The following is a 24,064-nucleotide window of genomic DNA, read 5'->3' on the forward strand; positions in this document are numbered from 1 at the left end:
TAGTTGGGACGTAGAAGGTGGCTGTAAGAATCTATGATGATGGGTGTGACAGTGTATGATAGTGGGTATTTAGGTTTATAGAGATGGTTTGATTGCATCTAATGGTGGGTGTTTGATAGCAGGTGTGTGGCTGTATGATGGTGGTAGTCTAGGTGTATAACAGACGTTGTGTGGTTTAGAATGGGAGAGTGGATGTCTCGTTGTGTGGGCGTTTGACGAGTGTGTGGCTGTCTGATGAGGGTGGTTAGGGGTGTTAGCTGTCCGATGGCATATGGCTCACGAACAATTACCACCTGGTCCTCTGTTATTTTCACATTTGCAAAGACCGCAAACTTAACCGGCAAGAGTGATAGCAGTCCCAGCACTCCTACATCCTTAAGAACAAACATTGGCATAGCCAATAGGTCTCGCCTTTGGGAAATTATAAGTGTTTAGCCATGCAACAGTTGATGTTGTTGCACCAAGGATATTGTGCTGCATAACTAAATACTTATAAGGTCCCAAAGGCGAGACCTATTGCTTGATTGTAAATGCTCAACTTCATAGGATCTGACAGTTTTTGGGAGTGTGGTCAATGTTCTGATGGATCTTGCATTTTGAAATGATTATTTACAGCAACATGAAAATGCTGGATGAATCTGCACAGTGCCACACTCAACTTATTAGAGACATCCAGTATTCTTCAATTTTCCCTGCTTATTGTGAGGGCCACTTGAAAAATGGGATTACTTGGACGTGCGTCCCCCTTCCCCCTTGCCCCCCACCCCGATAAACATGTATTTGCCGCATTGGCCACTTAATCCATCTTCTGCATTATCTGCAGATGTTAGCAAAACAAGTGTTTCTAGCTCAAACTGATCACAAATTACTAAAAACATGGCAACGTGTTCACGTGCAGTGGAAGACCCTGTTGCATAGGTTCACTAGTATTTGGTTGTCAAACAGGCAGTAATGAAGTTACATTTTTGCCTGACAGTATACCCACATTTAAAAACAGTAAAAAATAATGAAGTGATAACAAAACGTGCTGCATAATTTGCCATTTCATGCTGCAGCCATGATTACTGAACACAGGCAGCTCCTTGAGAAGGGGGAGCCTGGCTCCGCATCTTCATTGTCCGCACACACGACGATGATGGCCAGCTCGGGGCCCTGTGGCCCGGCTGAAGAAGGAAGGCACCGAGCAGCCCGATGGAAGGATGAAGGAGATGGTGGGAGGTTGCTACGTGTGCTCCGATGAGAGGGGATGGGCTGAGAACCCACAGGTCTACTGAGACGGCCACATCTCCAATGTGGCTGTTCACCCAGGTGCTGAGCCTGGGGCACTGCTGGGGTGGCGGGAAGGAGGTCGGCGGGACTGTGGTGTTTTGTGTGTGTGCGTGCGTGTGCGCGAAGAATAGAGGACGGAAGAAAGCGAGCCCGAAAGAATAATGGAGAAGGGAGGATAAACACATGGGAGAGACTGTGCAATGAAAGGAGGACGGAGAAGATGCGAGTGGAAAAGAAAGAGAGGCGGAGGCGTTCGTCCTGAAAATGCCAAGTCTTTTGATCCGTCAAAGCATTATATCCTCTTCACTCAGATACTAGGAGCACAGGAAGACGGTCCTGGCTGACAGTGGCACCAGTACCAGAGGGTCAAGGAACAGGAGCAAGTGGACCAATAAAGGGCACAAGAGAGATGAGTTACGATGGCTGTGGCACCAGTGCCAAGGGCACGGAAAGGGACATTGAAGGGGAAAGGTGCACCAATAACAGTGTCAAGGAAGACGAGGAAGCGGCTATCAGTGACACCAGTGGCATGGGAAGAAATACGAGATGGATGGCTGGGTGTTTGATAGCAGGTGTGTGGCTGTATGGGACGCAACGGGGCTAAAACTGTGACCAGTGCAAGGGAACAGCACTAGGAGAGAGGGAAGTGGAAGCGGAGCGCGCGCGAGAGAGAGTGGTGCGTGCGCAGTCTGCTCATTTTTAAGCACTGCACTCGTGCTTGTGGCGCACCCCTTCCCGCAAGGTGGATGCCGCCACAAGCACGAGTGTGTGCTTGAAAATGACCCGAGGACGGCTAAAGGTCCTCCTATACAGCGCATGCCCGCTGCGTAGTCGAGACCTAAAAAGGAAAAAAGTGTGACAGGCCAGCTCATAGCAAAATATCACCTGGACATCAGGACAGCTATCAGCTGTCATGGTCGTCTTTCAATCTCATGGTGATGGAAAAGGAGATAGATCACAGATGTCTTGCTAGCATTTTCACACTTTGCAAACAGGTCAGAGAGGCAGCTATGTACTGTTACGACGTTCCGTCACCATCATAGTGAAGAACTGACAGCTTATTGTGGTCTCATCTGCCTGTTTCATTCTTTGCAAACAGTCTAAAGGGATGGTACAGAACAGTCTTCCTGGCATGTACCCAAAGTGTGAACTGGCCATATGAAAAGCTATGAGAATAGATTAAATGAAGCTTTGCTTATTCCAGGTTTCAGTAATACAGAGCTACAATCCCGATTCTGAAATGCTAAAATACTTTTGTCATTTTTCAGATAACAAGCTAAATATATACTTTTACTTGAAAAACAGCAATAAGGATTAGTCATTTTTCTAGCTCATCATCTATAGCACTGTTCGAATCCAATACGTAACAATACCGTCAGAAGAACATAAAATGAGATGGGCAGATTTATAGCAGCACTGGTGTTGAAGATGTGCTCCACAAACAGAGGTCAGCTTTTCATCTAAACCTAAAAACAGGGAACAACCGCATTTCTGCAGTTTCTGAGAATCACTTATTTTTATCACTCTGAAATCTCTCACCTTCATTGAACGGTGTCCTTTTCGCTTTTTAGGTCTTGCTGAGCCAGCGCGCATGCGCTACTAGAGAGACATTCAGTAAGGGGGATTTCAGAGTGCTACCGCTGGCATCGCTGGCATAGAGCTACAGTGCACGAGGCGTGCACACGCAAAAAGCAACCAAATGGCCTTACGTCGCTCTCCCTCAGAGCCTCCTATCTGCCCCCTGCCTTTCTTATCTCCTTTACGAGCCGTCATGGCTTATTAACTGCTTTTGCGTGCCGCGGGATCATACACAACTCCCTCCGCCTCCCTCCCCGCTGCACCCGCTATCTGTGCATTCTGCCTCTGTCTTTGGTGAGTTTCGAGAACAGATATAATATTGAACTGTTTAACTCAGAATATGAAGCTTCTACATATTTTTTAAAAGATACCTCCGCGGCTGATTATAAGGCGTGTTCAACTACATCTGTGCTTCTATACTAATTGTCTGATTTTACATTTGTGTCCATGGCCAAGAGCAGCCTGCACTTCAGTAAGTGAATGCATCTGCTGTCGGAATGCTACCCTAACCGTCTGTTTGGCAAGTGTTTTGGATTCAGTTTGTTTGGGGGTAAGGGCTGGAAGTGGTTGCTCAGTAATGACATTCAAAGGTTCTGTAATCCCTGCTGGCGTAAAGCTGGTTTCTTGATGTGCAAGAGTGACAGTTTCCTCTACATAGTTGTCTCTTTATTGTGATGTGTGTCTTCAACACAAGCCACTTCTTAGTTACTGCCACACTTCTCATACCTCTCTGCATGTGCACCACGTCAGTATTTCACGTGTGCATATTGTCTCCAGCTGGCGCCACAGTGCACTTGAGGCTTTTAACATGCATTGTGTTCCATGTAAATTTCTTCCATGTAAATTTCTTAAGAGATGAAATGGCTCTAGATTACATTACTGTTCAAATTCCTACCTCCTCCAACCTGGGGATCATAGTCCAGGGCCTATTCACACATCGACCGAAGCAACAAACTACCGACTGGATTCCCAGAGTCCTCATTAACACCAATCAAAGCTGTACATAATGACTGGGGTAATCACCTACTAAAGAAAGTTCAGGCAGACGTCTCTTACCTTAAAGAACTGCATTGTCTCCTGTTCCCGCCAGAAGCCTTTCAAAGTGCGTCATGTCCTCTACAAAGCAAATCTGACTGCCTTGCTTCTACAGTGAATGTGGCAGGGGCACACGCACTGGTACTTATTTAGTGCTCACTACCCGTTATGAGGCACTTTCTAACAGGTAGCACTGTACTCTTCAGGATCCCACTGGTAATGATTTATTCAGGTATAGCAGTTATAGTTAATCATGATGTTTTCATGCAGTAGTGGTAAATCTCCTCACGAGGATTGTGTTAGAACTGGCAATCCCATATTGCCAGATACCATGTGGGTGTTAATTTCGTGTAGGCAAATTAATAGTCTGTTTCACTCTATTACAAACATTGTTATACACACGTACATTAGGTGTCATTCTGTTTGTGGTCTCGTTTTTCTTGTCATTATTTGTGAGCCTAGTTTTTATTTTTTTTTATTTTAGTTTTATGTAGCTCGAACTTGACCCGTAGGTATCAGAGCGCTTTACATAAGCAACAGTTGCATTAAAGAGGGAGACATTCATTTTTAGGCACAGGGAGATTAAGTGATTTGCCCAGATTCACAGAATGTTTGAGTGTCCCCGCCAAGCTCGAACCTGGTTTACCAACTTTAAAGTTGGCCGCTCTAGCCCTTAAGCTACACTCCCCCACCCCCCACCCCCCAAGCAACAGCCTCTGCCCATAAACAGTTATTACAAGGAGCTCACTTAGGAGTGACAGAGGAGCAACCAATTGGAGATCCTGTTAAACCACAAAGGAGTAATTTACTTAGTCCACTCAAAAGTGAGAGGGGAGCAACAGGATATAAGCATTGGCATAGCCAATAGGTCTTGCCTTTGGGACCTTATAAGTGTTTAGCCAAGCAACAGTTGATGTTGTTGCACCAAGGATATTGTGCTGCATAACTAAATACTTATAAGTACCCAAAAGCTAGACCTATTGGCTATGCCAATGCTTGTTTGACAAGTCCCCAATACAACTCTTTAGAGATAAACAATTAAACCAAAATAGCATAAAATATATCTTGCACTTTAACTCACCATAGGTTGCCCCGGGTCGGAGAACTTCACTTTAATGTCTTGTAAGTGCTTCAAAATTGGTTCATCGTATTCCTTAAAATAAGAAAGGATCCCAACTGTTCAAACATTAGTATTTACAACACTAACAGATGCTGATAATACGATTTACAACACTTTACAAAATTTGCATAAGGTGGACCATTTGCAAATTATGGCTCTCAATTTGGGGGTACCACACGCACAACCATCTGAGTGGTTACAGTTGGAGCCAAAAACAGTAACATTATACAACAAACAAATGTTCAGTGACTTTGTGGGCCGGAGTCTGGTTCAATGAGAATGAGTGCATTTCTACAAACAATTCCAGTTTGCACAGAAATTGTGGGATGATGAAGGATGCTCCTTGTTAACAAACTTAGTACCTGTTGAAAGGAAGGATCTGAGACAAAATATAGTTTTGTGGTAATCCATTAATAATGTGGATAACAAAGAAACAATGCATAACAAGCATTGGAAATGCAATAGGTCTCGCATTAGGAAAGTTTGAACAATTGGTATTGTAAATGACACTTTTTTTATTTATGTGTTGGTTTTGAAAATAGCAAAAGTAATAGCTTTGTCAGTTACAATGTCAATAGTTTGAACTTTCGCAAATGTGACACCTATAGCATTTGTAATGCAATGTGTGTTGTCTTTACGTGACTTAGATGTATTGATATTGCAAATAACAATGGCTTTTAATTTTGTACATAATTAATACTTAAATAAAATTTATTGTAATTTATAATGGCAATAGCTTAAACGTTTGTAAATTAATTTTGTGAAGATTATGTTCAGTGTATTTTATTGTGACGAAAATCCAAGAACATTGCATTTGCACCTGGTGGTGGATGTGGTGGTGGATGTGGAGGTGATGGTGGATGTGGTGGATGTGGTGGATGTGGTGGTGGATGCGGTGGTGGTGGTGGATGCGGTGGATGTGGTGGTGGATGTCATGGTGGATGTGGAGGTGATGGTTGTGGTGGTGGATGCGGTGGTGGTGGTGGATGCGGTGGTGCATGTGGTGGTGGATGTCATGGTGGTTGTGGTGGTGGATGCGGTGGTTGTTGTGGTGGTGGATGTGGAGGTGGATGTGGTGGTGGATGTGGTGGATGTGGGTGTGGTGGATGTGGGTGTGGTGGAATTGAAATTTTTTTGATATTAATTACTGCCAACGAAATCATTGCTGTTACTCAACAGCAAACGACCATTGAGAAAGCCAAACTCCCCACCTGGCACATACCCCCTCATTTCAGGTCATGACCCCTATTGTTACATGACACTCAGGAGAGCTACTAGGACCCTCTGTCTCAATTTTTTAAATATATATTATGTAGCTGTGCAGCCTTGATCGCTCCAATTTTACTTAATATGTAATCTTGAGTGAATATGTAATTTGTTAATCTGTAACTCACGTCACGAGTAACTGCTGTACATATAAGTAGTGTTGTCTACTACCATGTCACTTTTTCCTTATGTAATTTACTTCGCTCTAGTCTAAAGCGCTCTGACAACTCTGGGTAAAGTGCGCGCTATGTTAAAAACACATAAATAAATAAATTGCAATAGTCCTGTTAGGTTTTTGGTGCACGTCAATTTTTGTGTTCTATAACTGGATGCAATAAAGGAAAGCTGGGAGAGGAACCAAAAGTCATGTTGGGTGGCACATACTATGGAAATAAATTAAATAGGCCAAAAACCTTTTGGAGACCCCCTCCCCCAAACACCTTTGCATCCCACTTATAGCCCAGTGACGAACAGTATTGGGAGGGGTGATCTGTTGGAATTGGAAAGGAGGGGGAATTTGTGAGGGAGAGCAAAAAAGAGCTGTAAAGGGAAGGGATGGGAAATTAGGGGGAGAGTAATTGAGCTGGGAGAAGTTCAAAGGGAGGCGAAAGAAGTGTGCGAGAAAGAGAGGGGGGGGAGGAGGGAGGGGGCCGTCTGAGGCGAGGTGGCGTCGGTGCGGTGAGAGGCGGATGTGGGGCGACACAACAACAAAGAAGCAGCGAAAACAAAGCAACATATGGCTGGGGAGTTGCAAAGACCGTAAATTAATTATAAAGGGAGGTGAGATAATGAGAGCACGTGGTCAGTCCCCTTGAAGGGGAGGGGGCAATGGCGGGCGCGAGGCAGAGACTGCAGAGTGATGCGAGGCTCCGGCGGGGTGGATTGTGCGCGAGAGAGATTGAAGGGGAGGGGGCAATGGCGGGCGCGAGGCAGAGACTGCAGAGTGATGCGAGGCTCCGGCGGGGTGGAGTGTGCGCGAGAGAGGAGGGAGGCTAAAGGGCGAAAGAAGTGTGCGAGAAAGAGAGGGGGGGGGGGAGGAGGGAGGGGGCCGTCTGAGGCGAGGTGGCGTCGGTGCGGTGAGAGGCGGATGTGGGGCGACACAACAACAAAAATTTATTACCCATATCATTGAATGTTTTAAAGGTCATATTGTCCACATTGTTTATATTTGCGAAGAAGGGCGCAGTTCAGCGACTTCTTCCGCCTTTATACAAGCGTTGGTGGAGGTCTAATATGCTTTTTGATTGGCGGAAAAACGTCCAATCCGGAAAACGTTACTATGGGAACACGACGCGTTTTTCTTCGCGTTATTCACAGCTCTTTGATCTTATCGTGTAAAGCAGCGAAAACAAAGCAACATATGGCTGGGGAGTTGCAAAGACCGTAACACGGCGGGCAGGGGAGGGGGCGGAGCGGGGAGAGGGGAGAGGTGCGACACGAGAGTAGGAGGAGGAGGGGGGAGGAGAGTAGGGGAGGCACGGCCTACCGGCCGTGCAATCAAGAAGTGAGGGGGCGGAGCTGGGGAGGCTGTGAGAGAGAGAGTAGGCAAGGCAGGCGGCTGGGGGCATGTGCACGCGCTTTTAAGCTCAATGCGCATGCGCATTGAGCTTAAATTTCTCGTGCACTGCAAGGAATCGCCACGATTCCTTGCAAGTTGGTTAAAGAGTGGATAAGCCCCAATAGTCTCGCAAGCTCGATGCGCATGCGCATCGACAGGCGAGATCTAAAAACCTAGAAATGGTAAGGCATGAGACTTATGCTTAGTAACAATTTTGGCCTCTGCTCAGGCTATTGTTTCTAGGGTCGGTCTGCAGTGCTGCTGTCAGCCATGAGCTCCTTATTTGCATATTACAGGATTTTTCAAAACCTGATGAAATGAGTCCAAAAACGGTTTTGTTCTCTTAATATCAACTGGTCTAGTCTTTAAATACAGGCGTTAACACAGCCAATGCGTGCAACGATTTTTCCCATAGAGACAAGTAATGCTGAGAGAGTCTATGAATAGTTATAAATTGTTTAAGATGCCTATCTGATGTACCTGATGAGATGATAGCAGGACTTTTCCTGAAGCCTACTTTTGGCTCTAAAAAATATAATTCTCTCCGTTGGTGACAAATGTCTATAATGTTAAAAATTTCGACATCAAGAATCATGCTCTCACAATTTCATAATTATTTAACCTGGCTTATGATCCAAGAATCAATAATGACCTGAGTCGCGATGAGTGTGTATGTATTGTCAACATGCAAGATTTCATTATCAACGAGTTTGTTTAGAATGTCTGATTAGACCCCCCAAAGGAGTTATTGGGATTATTTCGCAGCTCACCCTTAATCCTGGGCAAAAATTTGGAAATCAATTGGAAGACTCCTGGCAAATGTCCCATACCAGGAAAAAGGAATCACTGTAGTCTGAATTCCGAGTTACGACTGTCTGCTACGAAAGCTTTGAAATGTTGCATTCTGAATCAGACTAGTTATGGTATTTCAGGGTTATTACCGTTTACAGCTTCTGAGACTCTCCTATTCTCTCAAGTGCATGCTTCCTACTCTAAGCTCAATGCATTTGCTACTTCATTCACCACATTCGCTAGTTGTATCAAGATGACATAGCGCACACTTGATTATCTGGGGATTTATTTGTCTAAAAGGGGAAAATAGGGAGATAAGAAACAGAAATAAAACCAAACAAATTTGGTATACTCAACACGAAATGTGGGTGCTTCGTTGGGAATGGAAGTTTAGCAAGAATTGGAATAGGTAAAAGTATACCTTGCATTTGTTTTGTAGAAATTAACATATCCAAGATAAACAACGTTTTCTGTTGCTGTGCCAATTAGAACAACCTGTGAGGAGGCACTGGTTCCTCCCACTCTTAATGGAGTTCAATGTCATCTGGGTGGAATGGGCGCATAGCCAGGGTGCTGGGGGTTCTCGTCTTCCCAAACCCTTGGAGTTTATTTAATTTTTTCTATGATAGGTGTTAGCTCCTATTGGATGTGCAGGGAACAATATAATTCAGTGCGGATTGCTACTTTTGGAGCCAGTCTCAATGGGTTTTATAGGCTTGGTCCATGGTTCATACTCAGCTTGGTTATAAACATTATTGTATGTTACGGGTGGTGTAGGTGCGTTGTACAAGATATGGTGCATTATTTGACATTTTGATAATTTTATGAGAATGTCAGAAGTTGTTTGGGGCCATGAGGCAAGGCAAGCAGGTGTTATTAGGACATCAACCTTCGTAGTGGGAGCTTTTTACAACATAAGTCCAGGGTCCTGACCTACTATGGCACTGCAAACTGGGTGTCTAGAACACCCTTTCTATACCAGACTCTCAAGGAAGTGACAGTGAGTAGTCAAAGGTTTCTCAAGGAGGCAGCATGGGAGTTCGAGATTTAGAACTCTGGGGTATGACCAAACGCCAAGAAAGATGGACGCATGCTAGCAGGGCTCTGTTGGAATAAAACTTATTCCCCCAAACAGCCAAACATTTCTTTATCCTGCATTGACATCTAGAGATATACCAATTTGGACAAGAGCAGCAGTACCATTTTAGGAAGGAAAAGATCAGGCCTATGGCCATCCAGAGCTTTGGGTATCTGGGGACACTTTTCAGTCAGGCCAGCAATTTTCCTGATTTGTTTCCAAGGCAGTCAAATCTCCTTGCTGAGTCAGGCACTCGTTCCCATTCTCAAGCTTATCAGAGAGGCTCCCAAGCACCAAACAGACCCACAGCTGATGTTTCCTCACCTCTGGGAGACTGGCCGTCAAGAACACCAAGAATAGTGTGCACTTTGCCGTGCACTTCCTTCCTTAGTCATAAAGAACTGGAAATGGAATCCGGTAGGATAGACTGTTTCACTCTTCCTAATAGTTTTCCAGACAGGGGATTGCGGATTCCAGGATCTGTCTTCCAGAACCAGTTTGAAGTTGTTCACGTTCAAAAGTACCTGCTTCGTCAGCAGAGAACAATAAGTATTTGTTGAGGGTGAGGGCCCTCACAGGAGGTTGTGATGAAGCAGTCTCCAAACGCATTGCATCTCCAAGAGAACATTACAAAAACGTTCATTCTCAACAATAAACTGGTGTGTGAACCTGTTTTTTAAGGGCAGTATATAATTTCAAAATGTCATACTAACATTATATTTTTCAGTAAAAACATGTGTTGAAATAAACTTTTAAAGTTAATTGCAATGTATAAATATATATGGAGGACATTTCCATAACGCCCTTTTAAGCCCATATTTGAATCCCAGCACTCGATTTTATCATTTTGAAAACATAGAAGAACCAAAGTTCATCAATAAAGTGGCGATTTTCTTATATAATCTACTAATTCCCTAAGGGTGGTTGGAAGCCTACAACATCCATTAAAAGTCTCTCAGTACGTCTTCTTTGGAAAAACCTCTTACTTCGATTGGGTCAATCCGACTCGTCACATCATTGAATGCATTTCGACCTCCATAGTTGAAGTAAACTAAATGCTTGAGGTCTTCCTCAGAACTGCTTGGATCCTCTTTTGTTTTCAATGCAGGATTCTCATGTGTGCTAGGCCAAAAACAGTCAGGATACCATATAACCTTTAGATGGGGTTCCTCAGGGTAAGGGCCATGTCTGTACTACCAAGCAAAGTGATATTCCCGTCCCAAATGCCACACAATTGTTTTATACAGTAGATGTTTGACGGTTTAGAAATAACATTTTATCTGAATACGCAACTTTGATGACAATGATCATTTTTTGCAACAGGGAATGTATGCTAATATATATTGATTGGGACACACCCTGAACAGAATATTTCTTACCATTCAGAGAAGCCAGTACAACCTACAGCTTTTAGCCAATATGCTGTAGGTAGGAAATCCAAAAAGACTTTATGAGAGTTTCAAACCAGATTACATTGTACTCTCTGAAAGGATTCAAAGCAATACAAAACACACTCTTAACCATAAAGGAACAGTACGTTTATTAAAGAAAAGCTACTGCCAGGACTACAAAGGAAATGGGCATTTTAGTACCGCTAACACATATGTTGAGGCTCTTATTTTCAGAAAACAGACACAAAATGAATAAAATTGATCCAAAGACAGAACAGTATGAAACATATACAAATAATAATAATGCAATTTAAGCACTAGACTGCAAGACTTAAACATGGTAGGCTGTAAAAGTTACTTAAAAAAGACAAAAAGAGAGAACTGAAAGTATACTTTCCACCCAGAAATGAAACAGTGCACACTGAATTCAGCAAGTGCTCTACAACTGACATGATTGGCTATTTATACAATGTCATGCAGTATCCCAGATAATTATATATGCAAGCACCTTTCTTCCATATGGTATTTATCAAATATTCTAAGATGTGAGAGAGACCAATTTGCTTGTACATAATACTAACTGCACTTCTTTTATTCTCAGCCTGATATTTCCTAGGTCCCATTGCAAGACACTTCCCACCAAACACCCTCTCCATCTAAGGGTACGGTCCCAGTGTTGTGTGAATTTCTGCAGGTATAGGGCTAAAATCATAAGGGCTCTCCAAGCTACACAAACAAATTATGGTCCTGATTTTGTTGAATCACCAGGAGTACTAATTTGCGTTTTGTGATTTTGTATCATGAACTCTGAAAGATGGTAAAGACGGACAGTGAACTTACTTTTAAAGTTAGCTCACTATCATGGGAATCTTTATTGTCATGAACATTTGAATAATCCTGTTCATGTGTGAGATCCCAGAGAACTATTTTGAGTATGAAAGTACACTGATGGACATTCGTTCTATTTCTTGACAAAGCTGGAAATCTAAAGGGTATCTATTTGAGCAGTTCTGTTGGACTGGCAATATTTACTCCCAGTTCAAGCAAGAACATTTCCTTATTGGCCTCTGCACAAGATTAAACTGTAGCCTAGATCAAAATCCAGATCTTTTAATTAGCACACTATAGTGTATGCTACAAAAGCTATTGATGTGTATTGGCCCAGACAAGACAAATCATAGGCTGATCATGTATCTAACTTCCCGCAGCCAAAGGTCAGAACTTGCAGGTAGGCATAATGTATCGTGTTTTGGGTAGGTAAAATAATAGTACAATTTCAATACATGGTTTTGAAGATATGTATTTTCACAAAAATGCAATCATGGGGAGTGTAAGGTAAATGAAGAATGCAGTTTTCACTTATGCAGCATGAGCTGCAGCTATGCAAAATCAATTTTTCTTAAAATTTCAGCATTAGAATAAGGAGTATTTTGGTCAAATGTTGGAGAAACTAAATTCAAACTTTGTTTCAGCCAATGAAAGTTCAATAAATAATCTGATTCACTTTTTGATTCACAGCAAGAAGGCAGATGTTGAAGTCGTTTATATAAAATGGCAGTTATTTTTTGTGACTTTCCGGGACAGGAGCGAGGACCTCAAACAACACTGCCCACTGGTGTTTGGAACTAGGGCCCTAAAAGGGAGTAGCCCTATAAATTAATTTGCAGAGCTGGGAGGATAAGGTGTCTGCGGCTAGATATACTCGACCAGAGAGGTGTTACCAAAGGTATGTAACTTGTTCATCTGATAGAGACTTCTAGCTGCAGATTCTCTACCACAGAATAGATACCCAAGCAATACCTGCCCGGAAGTGGGTCTGCAAACTTGACCTACACTAGGAAGTCCTGCAGGACCGAACAAGCAAAATTCCAACGTTCCAACTTACCAGATTGTCCAGGCGGTAGTATTTGGTGAATGCGTGCAGTGAGGCCCAAGTTGCTGACTAGAGGTGTCCTGGACCAGAACTCTGCATGGTAAAGCAGTGGTTGTAGCCTTTGCTGGTGGAATGAGCATGCAAACCCTCAGGGAGTTGTTTATTGGCCAATGTACAATAGATCGTAATGCCTAATACAATCCATCTGGAGATGGATCGTTTCTGCACAGCCTTCCCTTTTTTGACAAAGTGTAAATATTTTCACTAAGGATGAAAGAGTGGACCAGAAATACTCCTGAGTAGAAGAAGGATACACTCTGTCTTTAGTTTCCTGCAGTGCACTGATTTGTTGAACTGACACAGGTTCATCACTGGCTGCATTTTGATTGACTTTTTTAATGAGAAGTACGTTACTAAGGAAGGCAGAGTGATGACCCTCTGTCTTCTGTATTGGTGCTCTCCCAATTAATTTAGAGACTTTCCAAATCAACACATCAGGTTGCCTTTTGAGTAAAACCTAAATGAGAGGACAGGGCCAAGGGAGGTTTGTGGTGTGAGTTTCAAAAAAGGATAAATTAAAATATTTGTACTGGCTGAAGAACCCAGCCCTTATTGAACATTTCTTTGCAGTTTTAGAAAAGGTGACTCACCCACCAGCCTGTGGAAAAGCAATCTGTACATCGCTCTTAAGTGGCAGCTGTTGATCTGTGGTTTTCTCTCTAGCTTTTGTCCCGGCCCACTCAAAGCTGATAAGGCATTTTCTGCAATCTTGCCATTGGTGAAATTAGTTCCTGTCATTCTGGAACCTTTGCAAACTTGACTACCATGCGATTAGGTTTCTCTCTGGTAAGAACTCTTGCTGAGAAAAACTTTTTGACAGACAACTTTCCTTTGTCAAGGGACACCACCGATCTCCAAAAAACTGAACATTTCCTTTATGAAAGAATTTCTAAACAGTAGAAGATTCACCACCAGAGTGTGCCTGAGGTAACAGATGTCAGAATAACGTTTGACATGATGCTTGACTTTCCGCTAATAATGAACAGGTGGTGTAAGCTAACACACACACTGGCCTCTGTGCCCAGGCAGATAGATGTAGGAGTCTATTGGTTAAGAATGGTTAAGACTTGTAGTCCTGGTTCTGCATTGTAGGAATCTTCACTATAGTCCTAAAAGTTAAGACTAATTTTCCACTGTGTTCAAGGGACGTGGAACACTTCTTCAACAATATAGGTCTTATAGGACTCTGTAAGTCAGAAGGAAGGGTGAGGAACCCAACATGATCATATAGAATCCGCCAGAGGGAAGGTTTTTCACATGTTAAGACTTTTAAAGCATGAGAAAAAAAATAACTTTCCTTAGACTACTTTGTAGCACATATGTAAAGTAAAGTAAAGTTTATTTTGTTGATTAATTAAAACCATTACAAACAGCAAAGAGCAAATTCAGTTTACAACCTGGTTTAAGAAAAAGCAATATAAACACAGACCCAGATTATCCAGCACTCATATACATACTTAGTTCAGCTGTAGTAGGATGATCAATAAGCAATTTAGCAGCAAATGTGAAATAAAGTGCAACGAGTTGTTAATGAATGAATTATTGTTATTGTTATTGTTATTTTAATTTTATACCGCGCCTAATCACCTGCAGGTCTCTAAGCGCCAGGAAAGATGGTACAAGACAATAACACAACGAATAGAAGCAGAGAGCAGCACTCAGTTAAACCATGCTCAGGCTTCTCCTGAACAATAGCGTTTTTAGACTTTTTCTAAATTTTAGGAGGTTTCCTTCCTCACGCAGCCCTCCAGGCAAGCTGTTCCACAGCTGAGGAACCAGCACTGAAAAGGCTCTCCCACCCTTCGTCGCTAGCCTGTAGCGCGGGCAGGTCAACAGCTGCGAGTCCGAAGACCGAAGTGTTCTCACCGGACAGTACAGCTGCAGGCGCTCTTTAATGTAGGCTGGAGCCTTACCATAAATTACTTTATGACCTGTACACAAACTCTTAAATTCCACTCTTTCTTTGATTGGAAGCCAATGTAGGCTTTGTAGTAAAGGAGTGGCTTTAGACCTCCTCGGAAGTCTAAAGATCAATCGGGCAGCGTCATTCATTAAAACCTGAAGCCTATTAGTGAGAGTTTTTGGTAGGCCAAGATAGAGAGCATTCCCATAATCGATTCTGGAGATGATAGTAGCAGCCACTATTGATCGCATCATGGGCTGTGAGAGGATAGGGGATAGCTTCCGCAGTTGCCGGATGATGTTTGTACAGCTGCCCACAACCGACGAGATCTGAGGAGCCATCGATAAGTCACCATCCAACCTAATCCCCAAGCTTTTTACGGCCAGGCTCGGTTTTGGGACAGGGCCCAACTCCGTAGGCCAGTAGAGATCACTCCAAGGTGAAGAAGTGGATGGGATAACTAAGATCTCAGTTTTGTCAGGGTTGACTTTTAAAAGGTTATCCGTCATCCATTGCACCGTGAACCTCAAGATGTTCTGGGATTGGAGATGCGCAGCCGTGGTGTCGTTTAAGCTTAACAGCAACTGCGTATCATCCGCATAGTTAAAGACTTTACAGTCCATCGCAGCCAACGAAGCAATCACTGGTTGCAGGTAGAGATTAAATAGAAGCGGGGACAGGGCAGACCCCTGCGGTACCCCACACTCTAAGGTCCCCAACTCAGATGTTTCATCCCCCAGTTGTATCTTTTGGGTTCTTCCTGTAAGGAAGGATTCCAACCATTGGAAGGCCAGGCCCTTAATCCCAAAGTTCCTTAGTCTATCAAGAGTAAAGTGTGGCTGACAGTATCGAACGCCGCTGATAGATCTAGCAAAATCAGGGCGCTCGCGTTCTTACAGTCAGCCCTTCCTCTTAGTTCGTCCAGCACCGAGAGCATCACCAACTCGGTGCTGTGATGGGCTCGAAAACCTGCCTGTCGATCATGGAGTAGGTGGTAAGATTCCAGATAACATGACAGGGACTGCAGAACATGCTGCTCAAGGATTTTTGAGAGAAAGGGCAACTGGGAGATGGGTCTGTAATTCTTTAACACTGCTGGATCCGACCCCGGTTTTTTCAATAGGGGTCTGACCCGTGCCTCCTTAAGGTCAGCCGGCAAATATCCCGTATTTAGCGATCTATTGAGAAGGGAGATAATACCGTCCTCTAATAGAGGGCGCGCGACGCGAAAGATCTCAGGTGGACAAGGGTCAGCTGGGGAGCCAGATTTAATTTTACCCATCAGCTGTTCCAAGATTAGTGCATCCATTTCTGGGAACACTTCCAGAGAGCAGTCGCTCACGCTTTTAGATGTTAGGGCGATGGAAGTCCCTGTTACAGTCCCATTCTCAATCTCCTGGACAATGATCTTCACCTTCTCCAGGAAATAAGCCTGGAAGGTGTTACAATCGAAAGGAGCCTTAGCATTGTCAGGTTTTTTACTCAACTCGGCCAATACTTTAAAGGTTTCTTTCTGGATGTTCGCTGCCTTACTTAGGCGGGACTCAAGATAATCCGCTTTAGCTTGAATCATCAGTTTTTTATATTGATGGAGAGAGGTCTTATAAATATTCTTATCCGTGTCCAGCTTAGATTTCCTCCACATCCTTTCAAGCTTTCTTAGCTTTGTTTTGGTTTCCCGTACGAGTGGCGTAAACCAGAGAGCTTTCCCTGCTCCCTTTATTTGCTGTACTCTCACTGGCGCTATTTGATCGATAGCCCGCGTCATACTTCTCGTTAGATCAGAGTATTCTCGGTCAAGGTTACGATCCAACTCTATAACCTGAGGAGGTTCCAGGAGTGCCTTGGTCAATGACATAAGATTGACTTCAGCCCATTTCCGGGTTTTTCTAAAACCAAGTGAGTTACGGATGACCCCACAGTTGAGGGGAGCCTCACAAGAGACCAAACAGTGGTCCGACCAAACACAAGGCATTGCCTCACTAAACGTTAGAGTGGCATCTGTGGTCCACATGAGGTCTAGAGTGTGGCCTTTTACGTGTGTTGGGGCATCCACAATCTGTTTAAAACCCAGTGCAGACATTAATATGTCTAACTGACGTGTAGGTGAGTCCCAGATGGGCTTGTCCCAATGTAAATTAAAATCCCCTGTTACCAGGATTTTAGTATATCTTGAGCTAAGGTCAGATATGATAGGACAAAATAGGTAAAAAAAAAGTGGAGTTGACCTTGGCGGGCGATAAACCGACAAGATCACCCAACACACATTATGTACAGTGACCTTTACCCCGAGCAGATCAGCCAGGTCGACCGTCTCTGTTAATATCTTTTCGACTGTCAGTCTTCCTATAGAGGATAGCCACCCCACCCCCCCTTGAGCCCCCTGGGCGGTTGTGCCACATTACATCATATCCGCTTGGAACGGCGGCAATGATATCAGGCATCGAGTTCTCGTCCGTCCAGGTCTCCGAGAGAGTCAGGACATCGATATCACTGTCCTGAAGCATGTTATAAACCTCCAAATGATGGCAATGGAGCGAGCGGGTGTTAAGGCTGGCTATTTTTAGAATGGCGTGTTTACCCAGAACAGGTATAGCCTTACCAGGACGGGATATGCCGTAGTTTTTAAGCAGCAGAAGAACCGCCTGGTCCACCATAGGCTCACCTCTGTTCAAGGATTTAAGCTCCTCAGAAGAATAGGTGCGACGCAGACCAGTCGTCCCAGCCCCTGCGCCCGTTCGTGCGCGGACGGGCGCAGACGGGCTGGACTCTGGCGTGACTCCGGCGCTGCTCCGGCGAGCCCACAGTGCGTGACCGCTGAGCGTCAGCATGGCCAATTAAATAGATACCGGTCTAGCGTCCTTCTGACGACTAGACCGTACAAGCTGCTCGGCGCTTCTCCCCCAACCCAAGATGTCCGCCGTGCTGCTGCCTAAATGAGAAGGGACCCGCTCTACCACGGTGTAGCAACGATTATAGTGCAGGTAAGTGGGCGTTTCCTAAAAGCAGGGTACAATAAACAATAAATTTTAACAGATACAAAAACGGGCATAGCAATTAGCAGCAAAAGTTAAATAAAGTGCAAAAGTGCGCTCTAGTTCCATAAACAATACTTTAGATGCTAATCAAAGAATTCTGATAAAACCATTTTAATCTAGAATAATAATTAATATACTATCTCTCCTCTAATTTGATGTACTATAAGGTAACAACTTAGATGATCATGTACTTACAGCAAATATTATCTAGGAAATGACATAATACATTTATAACAATTAAATTTTAAAGTTTCTATAAAATTTCCTCATGATCCCTAAAAACATTTACTATTATAGAGTCATTGACATTTTAGATAGCATTCATTACATGGATTTCATCGATTACATTGTCTTCCGTACTTAATTTTGTTTCCACTGTAAGGATATATTTAACAAACTGATGAACTAATCTAGGTGTAATACCACTTAGACATACAATGATTACAGTTCTACACGTTCTTACTCCCATTTCCTTAAAAAGCGGTTTTAAAAACATCTTTCGTTCAACAAGCAATCTTGGGCACAAAGTTACAATATGTTGTAGAGTTTCTTCGTTTTTACCACATAATCTACAGACATTAGACGGCCAATTTTTTTCCCATTTTGGGATTCCATCTTTGGTTGGGTATCTCCCAAACCGTAGCAGCATAAATTTATTTTTGATATAAGGTTTTAGATAAAATTTCAAATAGGGCTGGGGATACAAATTGTTAAGAGTTTGCTATTGTCCAAAGATGTTTTTTTTCCCTTAAATTGTCTTTATCCGTTATACAAGACAACAGTGCTGCTGATTGATTGATTGTTTTTTTAAAGACCATTTTACACCTTGTTTCATCCTCTAAGTTCGGGCAATCAAAGGCAAGCAAGCACTCGTTTAAATAAGATCGCCAACTTCCCGAATAGGCCCCTCTTTGAATCTCTAGCCAACAAAGGTAGGCCAGCGAGCCTTCCTCTGATCTGGATAATAACAGTAAAGATTTTAAAAATGTAGATTGCCTAACAAGACACTGTTTCTTCAATCCAAATTCTAGTCTCACATTCGCTCGACTGATGTTTTTTGGGATTCTAAATACCGACTTATATGATCTTATTTCAATATCATCTAAAAGTTTCGCATCTTTGCCCCGAAAAATAACAGAACCATAGTCCAATGAAGGAATTAACTTCACTTTCATGGCCTTCATCAAATGGTCATGATTTGGGCATAATAGCTTATCCCTCAATTGTCTAACGGCAAATGTGAGAGAAGAGCCTTTAGCTTCTAGGTTGTTAAAATGTTTCCTAAAAGATAAATTGTGATCAAATGTTATACCCAAATATTTATAGGTTTTTACACAGTCAACAACCATACCGTTGATATTCCATTCTTTAACACCTAATTTACCTTTTCCCATGGTCATTATTTTTGTTTTTTTAATATTTATTTTTAGACCATTCCTTGCGACATAGACGTTAAAAGAGTCTATTAATCTTTTAAGGCCAATAACAGTCTGACTTAATAAAATAGTATCGTCAGCGTATTGTAAATATTTAATCTCTTGGCCCATCACAAAAGGGGAATGAGCATTAATATCCTTAAAATGGGCAGGGAGATCGGACATAAAAAGATTAAAAAGGCAAGGGGCCAAAACGCAACCTTGTTTCAAGCCAATGTTTGTTTCCAGGCGTCGGGTTATATGACTACCGTCGCCTACTTTAATCTGGACCCAAGTATCGAAACTGTGGTGAGTTGGGCCTGAGGACTGCGGTGCTGACTACCCTCTGTGTTGTACTGACCTTGCTGATGTTTGTACTGTTCCGCATGCTGTGTCCCCGCTACCCATCGCCCAGTTACAGATGGGCAGGCTGTAAGAACTGTCGTATCTTTGCCTAAATACAATATTATTATGCTAATGGATGTTCCCGATGACTGTCCCTATGCTAATCTTTGAAGACTTTCCTGTTGCGTTATTGATTGTGTATCGCTGCCGGCCTAACTATGGTTGTAGGCACACTGCTGTGTATATTCGCACGAATGACAATAAAAAACTTTAAAAAATAAAAAAATAAAAAATCTGGACCCAATTATCAGAATACAGCAGTTTAATCATTTTTAAAAGTGCGTTGGATATTCCCCAATTATCTAATTTTGACCATAATATGTTACGGGGCACAGAGTCGAAGGCTGCTTTTAAATCAATAAAACATATATACAAATTTTGTTTCCTAATTTTGGCTCTTTCGCCTAATAAAGTTAATAAAACTAAATTTGAGTAGGTTGATTCTCCCTTTCTGAAGCCGGTTTGTAAATTTGTTATCAGTTTTTCTTTTGAGGCCCATGATTCCAATTCCTCTAACAAGCAGGTTGCGAATATTTTAGCGTCAACATCAGTTAGAGCTATTAATCTATAGTTTGCTGGATTATCTTGAGGGCCGCTTTTATAGATTGGTTGGACGATACTACCCTGCCAAGAGTCTGGAATTTTACCAGTTTTAAGCACATCATTAAACAGCAGGGTAAGGACCTCTGGCCAATCCTTCAGGGCAGCTTTAAATATGGCATTTGGCATTCCGTTAGGTCCGGGCGCACCATTTGATCGAATCCTATGTACCTCTTTTTTTACTTTATCAACTGTCCAAGGTTCAATAACCGGGATATTTGTCGGGTGTTGCCCAGATATTACGGTTATATCTGGACATTTATTACGCATAGGAATAGATTTGTCTTGAACAAACTGAGGGCCTAATTGAGCCGTTTTAGAGTTATTTAGAGAAGATACCCAAGTTGATTCATCAATATTTGCGCTGTTGCTTCTATTGTTTCCATTTTCTAAATTATTAATTAAACTCCAAAAGAGCCTAGGGTCTTTTGATTTGCAGGTGTGATGTTGTCAGGAATGGCCAAATTGCAGTTGAAGACACACCCTCCGCATCCTCACACAAGACAAAAAGGGCGATCACAATGCTAGCTGCTCCAGTCAGTTGGAGGGTTTTAGTGTCAAGATTCCGCTCCAAGATGGCTGAAGCGATTTCCAGGTCAGCAGGCAGCACTGCTGATTAGCGCTCTAGTGTTACCCTCCTCGCGCAGCCCTTCCTATGTGAAGCGCGAGTGAGCGTTCCACTGCGCACTTCAACCGACAATTCTGAGAGACGGTAGCTCCGTGCTCTCTCTCCCTCAGAAAATCCCTAGTTAGCAAGAATTGAGATAAATATCTGCTTAGGTCCCCTTTTCTGGACATTCTCAACCTCTACCGTGCTCCCGCCTCGCTGTCAGTGCGCCCTAGAATTCCGCTGCTATTTTGTTCCTGGGACTCCTTGTGTTCTCTCCGGAGCCAGTACCTTCTTATGCAAGCAGCGTCAGCGGACAGCAGGTGGCAGCCTTGTGAAAGACTTAACCGGGTTCAGTCTCTCAGTGAATTATTCTCCGGTAAGAGCTTTCCAATTTAAGTAATTGCAGCTGGAAAGTATTTGTCTGCTACATAACTCCAGCAGAGTATTCAAGCGTTTCAGTCAGGCAATCCAGTGACGCTATTCAAAACAATTCCTTTACATAGAGTGGCAGTCACTGGGTTGTGATAGAGTATCCTCACTGCAGTGTTCTTTGAATTGCGCTGTGAACAATAAATAAGCCTCAGTCCAGAACAATGCTTAAGGCTTAAGGCAGAGATTACATTTTGGAGAGAAAACCTTCTTGGCGCTATCCTCAACCTTCTTGGCGCTATCCTCAACCTTCTTGGCGCTATCCTCAGTCCAGTTTCTAGTGCCAACCTGAACTTCAGACTCTTTCTTGTGGTTCCATTGGAGATCAGCCTGAGATTGATTTCAATTCCATTCAGACTTATTTCAGTATCCAGATGTAGATGGAAATATATATATATATTTTTGCTTACCACCTTTACCCTTCAGAAGGAACCTTCTAGAACAATATCAAAGTCTTCGTGTGTACCAGTTTTCAAAATCAGCCTTCATAGATAAAATTAGAGAGAGGCTAAAGTCCACACTCCTACAGGTAAAGGAAGGTATTGAGTAGCGTGATAGTATATTCTAGAAGTCACGATTGTAGGAATGTTGTAATGGTGTGTTAATTCTTACAGGTGTACCCTTCCTCTCAGAAGAAGAAGATTTGAAGGCACCAGTGTGGGCAGTCTCTCTGTTTTGTCTTCCACTTCCCCTTTCCCTTTCGCCTCTGAGACTAGAGAGATCTGGTTCAGCGGCGTAGGGGAGTTGGGAGATTAGCTTCGAACTTTCAGTCTGACGTCCCTACGGAATTCAGGAATTTCAGGTACTGAGTTCTGACAGATTGAAGTGCCAGCAATTGCCTTCCGTCTGGGCGTCATGGCTGAAGGTCTTGATCTAAAAGCCTTGGGTTCAGTATTGGAGGGGTTACAGAAACAGTTGAGCGAGACTAGGGAGGAGGTTAGGAAATCCAATCAAGAAACTAGTTATTTGCGTCAACGCCTCAATGAACTCTCCACTAGTCCAAGTCCTAATTTTGGGGGTCTGAGATCTCAAACCTTTAGTCCTTCCCCGTCATCTTCCGAACTTACCACTCAGGTAGTGCATGCCATGTCGCCAACCATTCCGTTGGCTCCACCAGAGAGGTTCTTGGGGGATCCGAATAAGGCTCAGGTGTTTGTCACTCAATGTTCCTTACATTTCCTGTGCAAGCCTATAATTTTTAAAGAGGACCAATCTAAAGTGGCGTTCATGCTGTCTTACTTGAGTGGAGATGCTGCGGCGTGGTCCATGCCTTTAGTGTCCACCAATGACCCTGTGTTATATAACTTTGAAAATTTCAAGACAGAATTTTTGCGAATTTTTGATCGAAGAGCAATTGCCCAGTCAACTGACAATGAACTGTTGGATTTGAAGCAAGGGAATAGAGAATTAGTGGCCTATCTAGCTCAGTATAATAAATTGATTGTGGAAACAAAATGGCCTGAGGCTAAAAGAGCAGCCATTTTCTATCGAGGATTGAGGGACGATTTGAAGGATGGTTTAGCCCAAATTCCAAGAAGGCCCACGGAAGTATCGGAATTGATAGATTTAGTTCTTCAAATTGATCAGAGACTATCAGAAAGACGTTCTGAGCGACGGAAGGAAATTCGAACAATTCCACCCAGGTTTGATCGAACGCGTTCTGATATTGGAAAAACCAAGGATGAGGTTTCTGTGGAAGAGCCAATGCAGATAGGCACTGTTCGAGGACCACTCAGCAAAGAAGAAAGAGAGAAGAGACGTGTGGGGAAGTTGTGCATGTATTGTGGTGGTTCCGGTCATTTTCTGAAGGAGTGTCCAAGACGTCCTAAGACTGCGCCATGGGTAAAAGACAGGCTCCACCAGTAGACGGAGTTGCACTGGTGGAAGCTGAATCGAAGACAGCTCCAAATCTACAAAGTCTAGCTAACACCTTGCAGCCCTTTGCGCCGCATCTCATTCTTTCATGTCAAATTTCTTTTGGAGAAACAAAAAGTGCTATGGTGGCGATCATGATTGATTCAGGAGCTACAGGGAATTTTTGTGATCTCATGTTTGCTCGGAGTCTGGGCATCCAGTTTATTAAGAAGTCCAAACCTGAACCTGTACGAGCTGTTGATGGTACCCCTCTTTCTTCAGGTCCAATTTCTTTTGATACAGAGGAAATCACCGTCTTGGGACCAGGAGAACATCGTAGTAGCATTAGTTTCAATCTAATAGATGCCCCGCAATTTCAATTGATTTTAGGGCTGCCCTGGCTTACGGAGCACAACCCCAAGATTGATTGGGCAAGGCGTACAGTAGAGTTAAGTTCAGACTATTGCTTGGAAAATTGTTTTCATGCCATCTCTAAGGAGAAGGATTTGTTGAACTCCTATTGTCTGGCCGACCAACCTCAAATGATATGTACAGTGGAAATCCCTGAAATCCCGCAAGAATATCAAGACTTGAAGGCGGTTTTTGACGAAAAAGAAGCACAAAAACTTCCTCCTCATCGGGAATATGACTGCAAGATTGAGTTGGAGCCTGGAGCTTCTCTGCCATGTAGCCGGATCTATGCCTTATCTGAGTCTGAGAATTTACACTTGAAGGAATATTTGGATCAAAATTTGGCCAATGGATTCATCAGGCCATCTCAGTCTCCAGT

General features: G+C 43.1%; 1 protein-coding gene across 20 annotated transcripts in view; it reads right to left on the reverse strand.

Annotated features, from left to right (window-relative positions):
- The window catches only part of NAP1L4 (nucleosome assembly protein 1 like 4), a 1,123,813-nt gene that overhangs the window by 537,309 nt on the left and 562,440 nt on the right, over positions 1-24,064 (reverse strand). For all 20 annotated transcript variants that reach the window (XM_078682909.1, XM_078682913.1, XM_078682901.1 and 17 more), the window contains one exon: positions 4,964-5,035. In XM_078682909.1, coding sequence (XP_078539035.1) covers positions 4,964-5,035 — 72 coding nt within the window. The remainder of the gene's footprint in view (positions 1-4,963; positions 5,036-24,064) is intronic.

The sequence above is a fragment of the Lissotriton helveticus genome, chromosome 3_1 (assembly GCF_964261635.1).
Source record: "Lissotriton helveticus chromosome 3_1, aLisHel1.1, whole genome shotgun sequence".
Classification (NCBI taxonomy): Eukaryota; Metazoa; Chordata; class Amphibia; order Caudata; family Salamandridae; genus Lissotriton; species Lissotriton helveticus.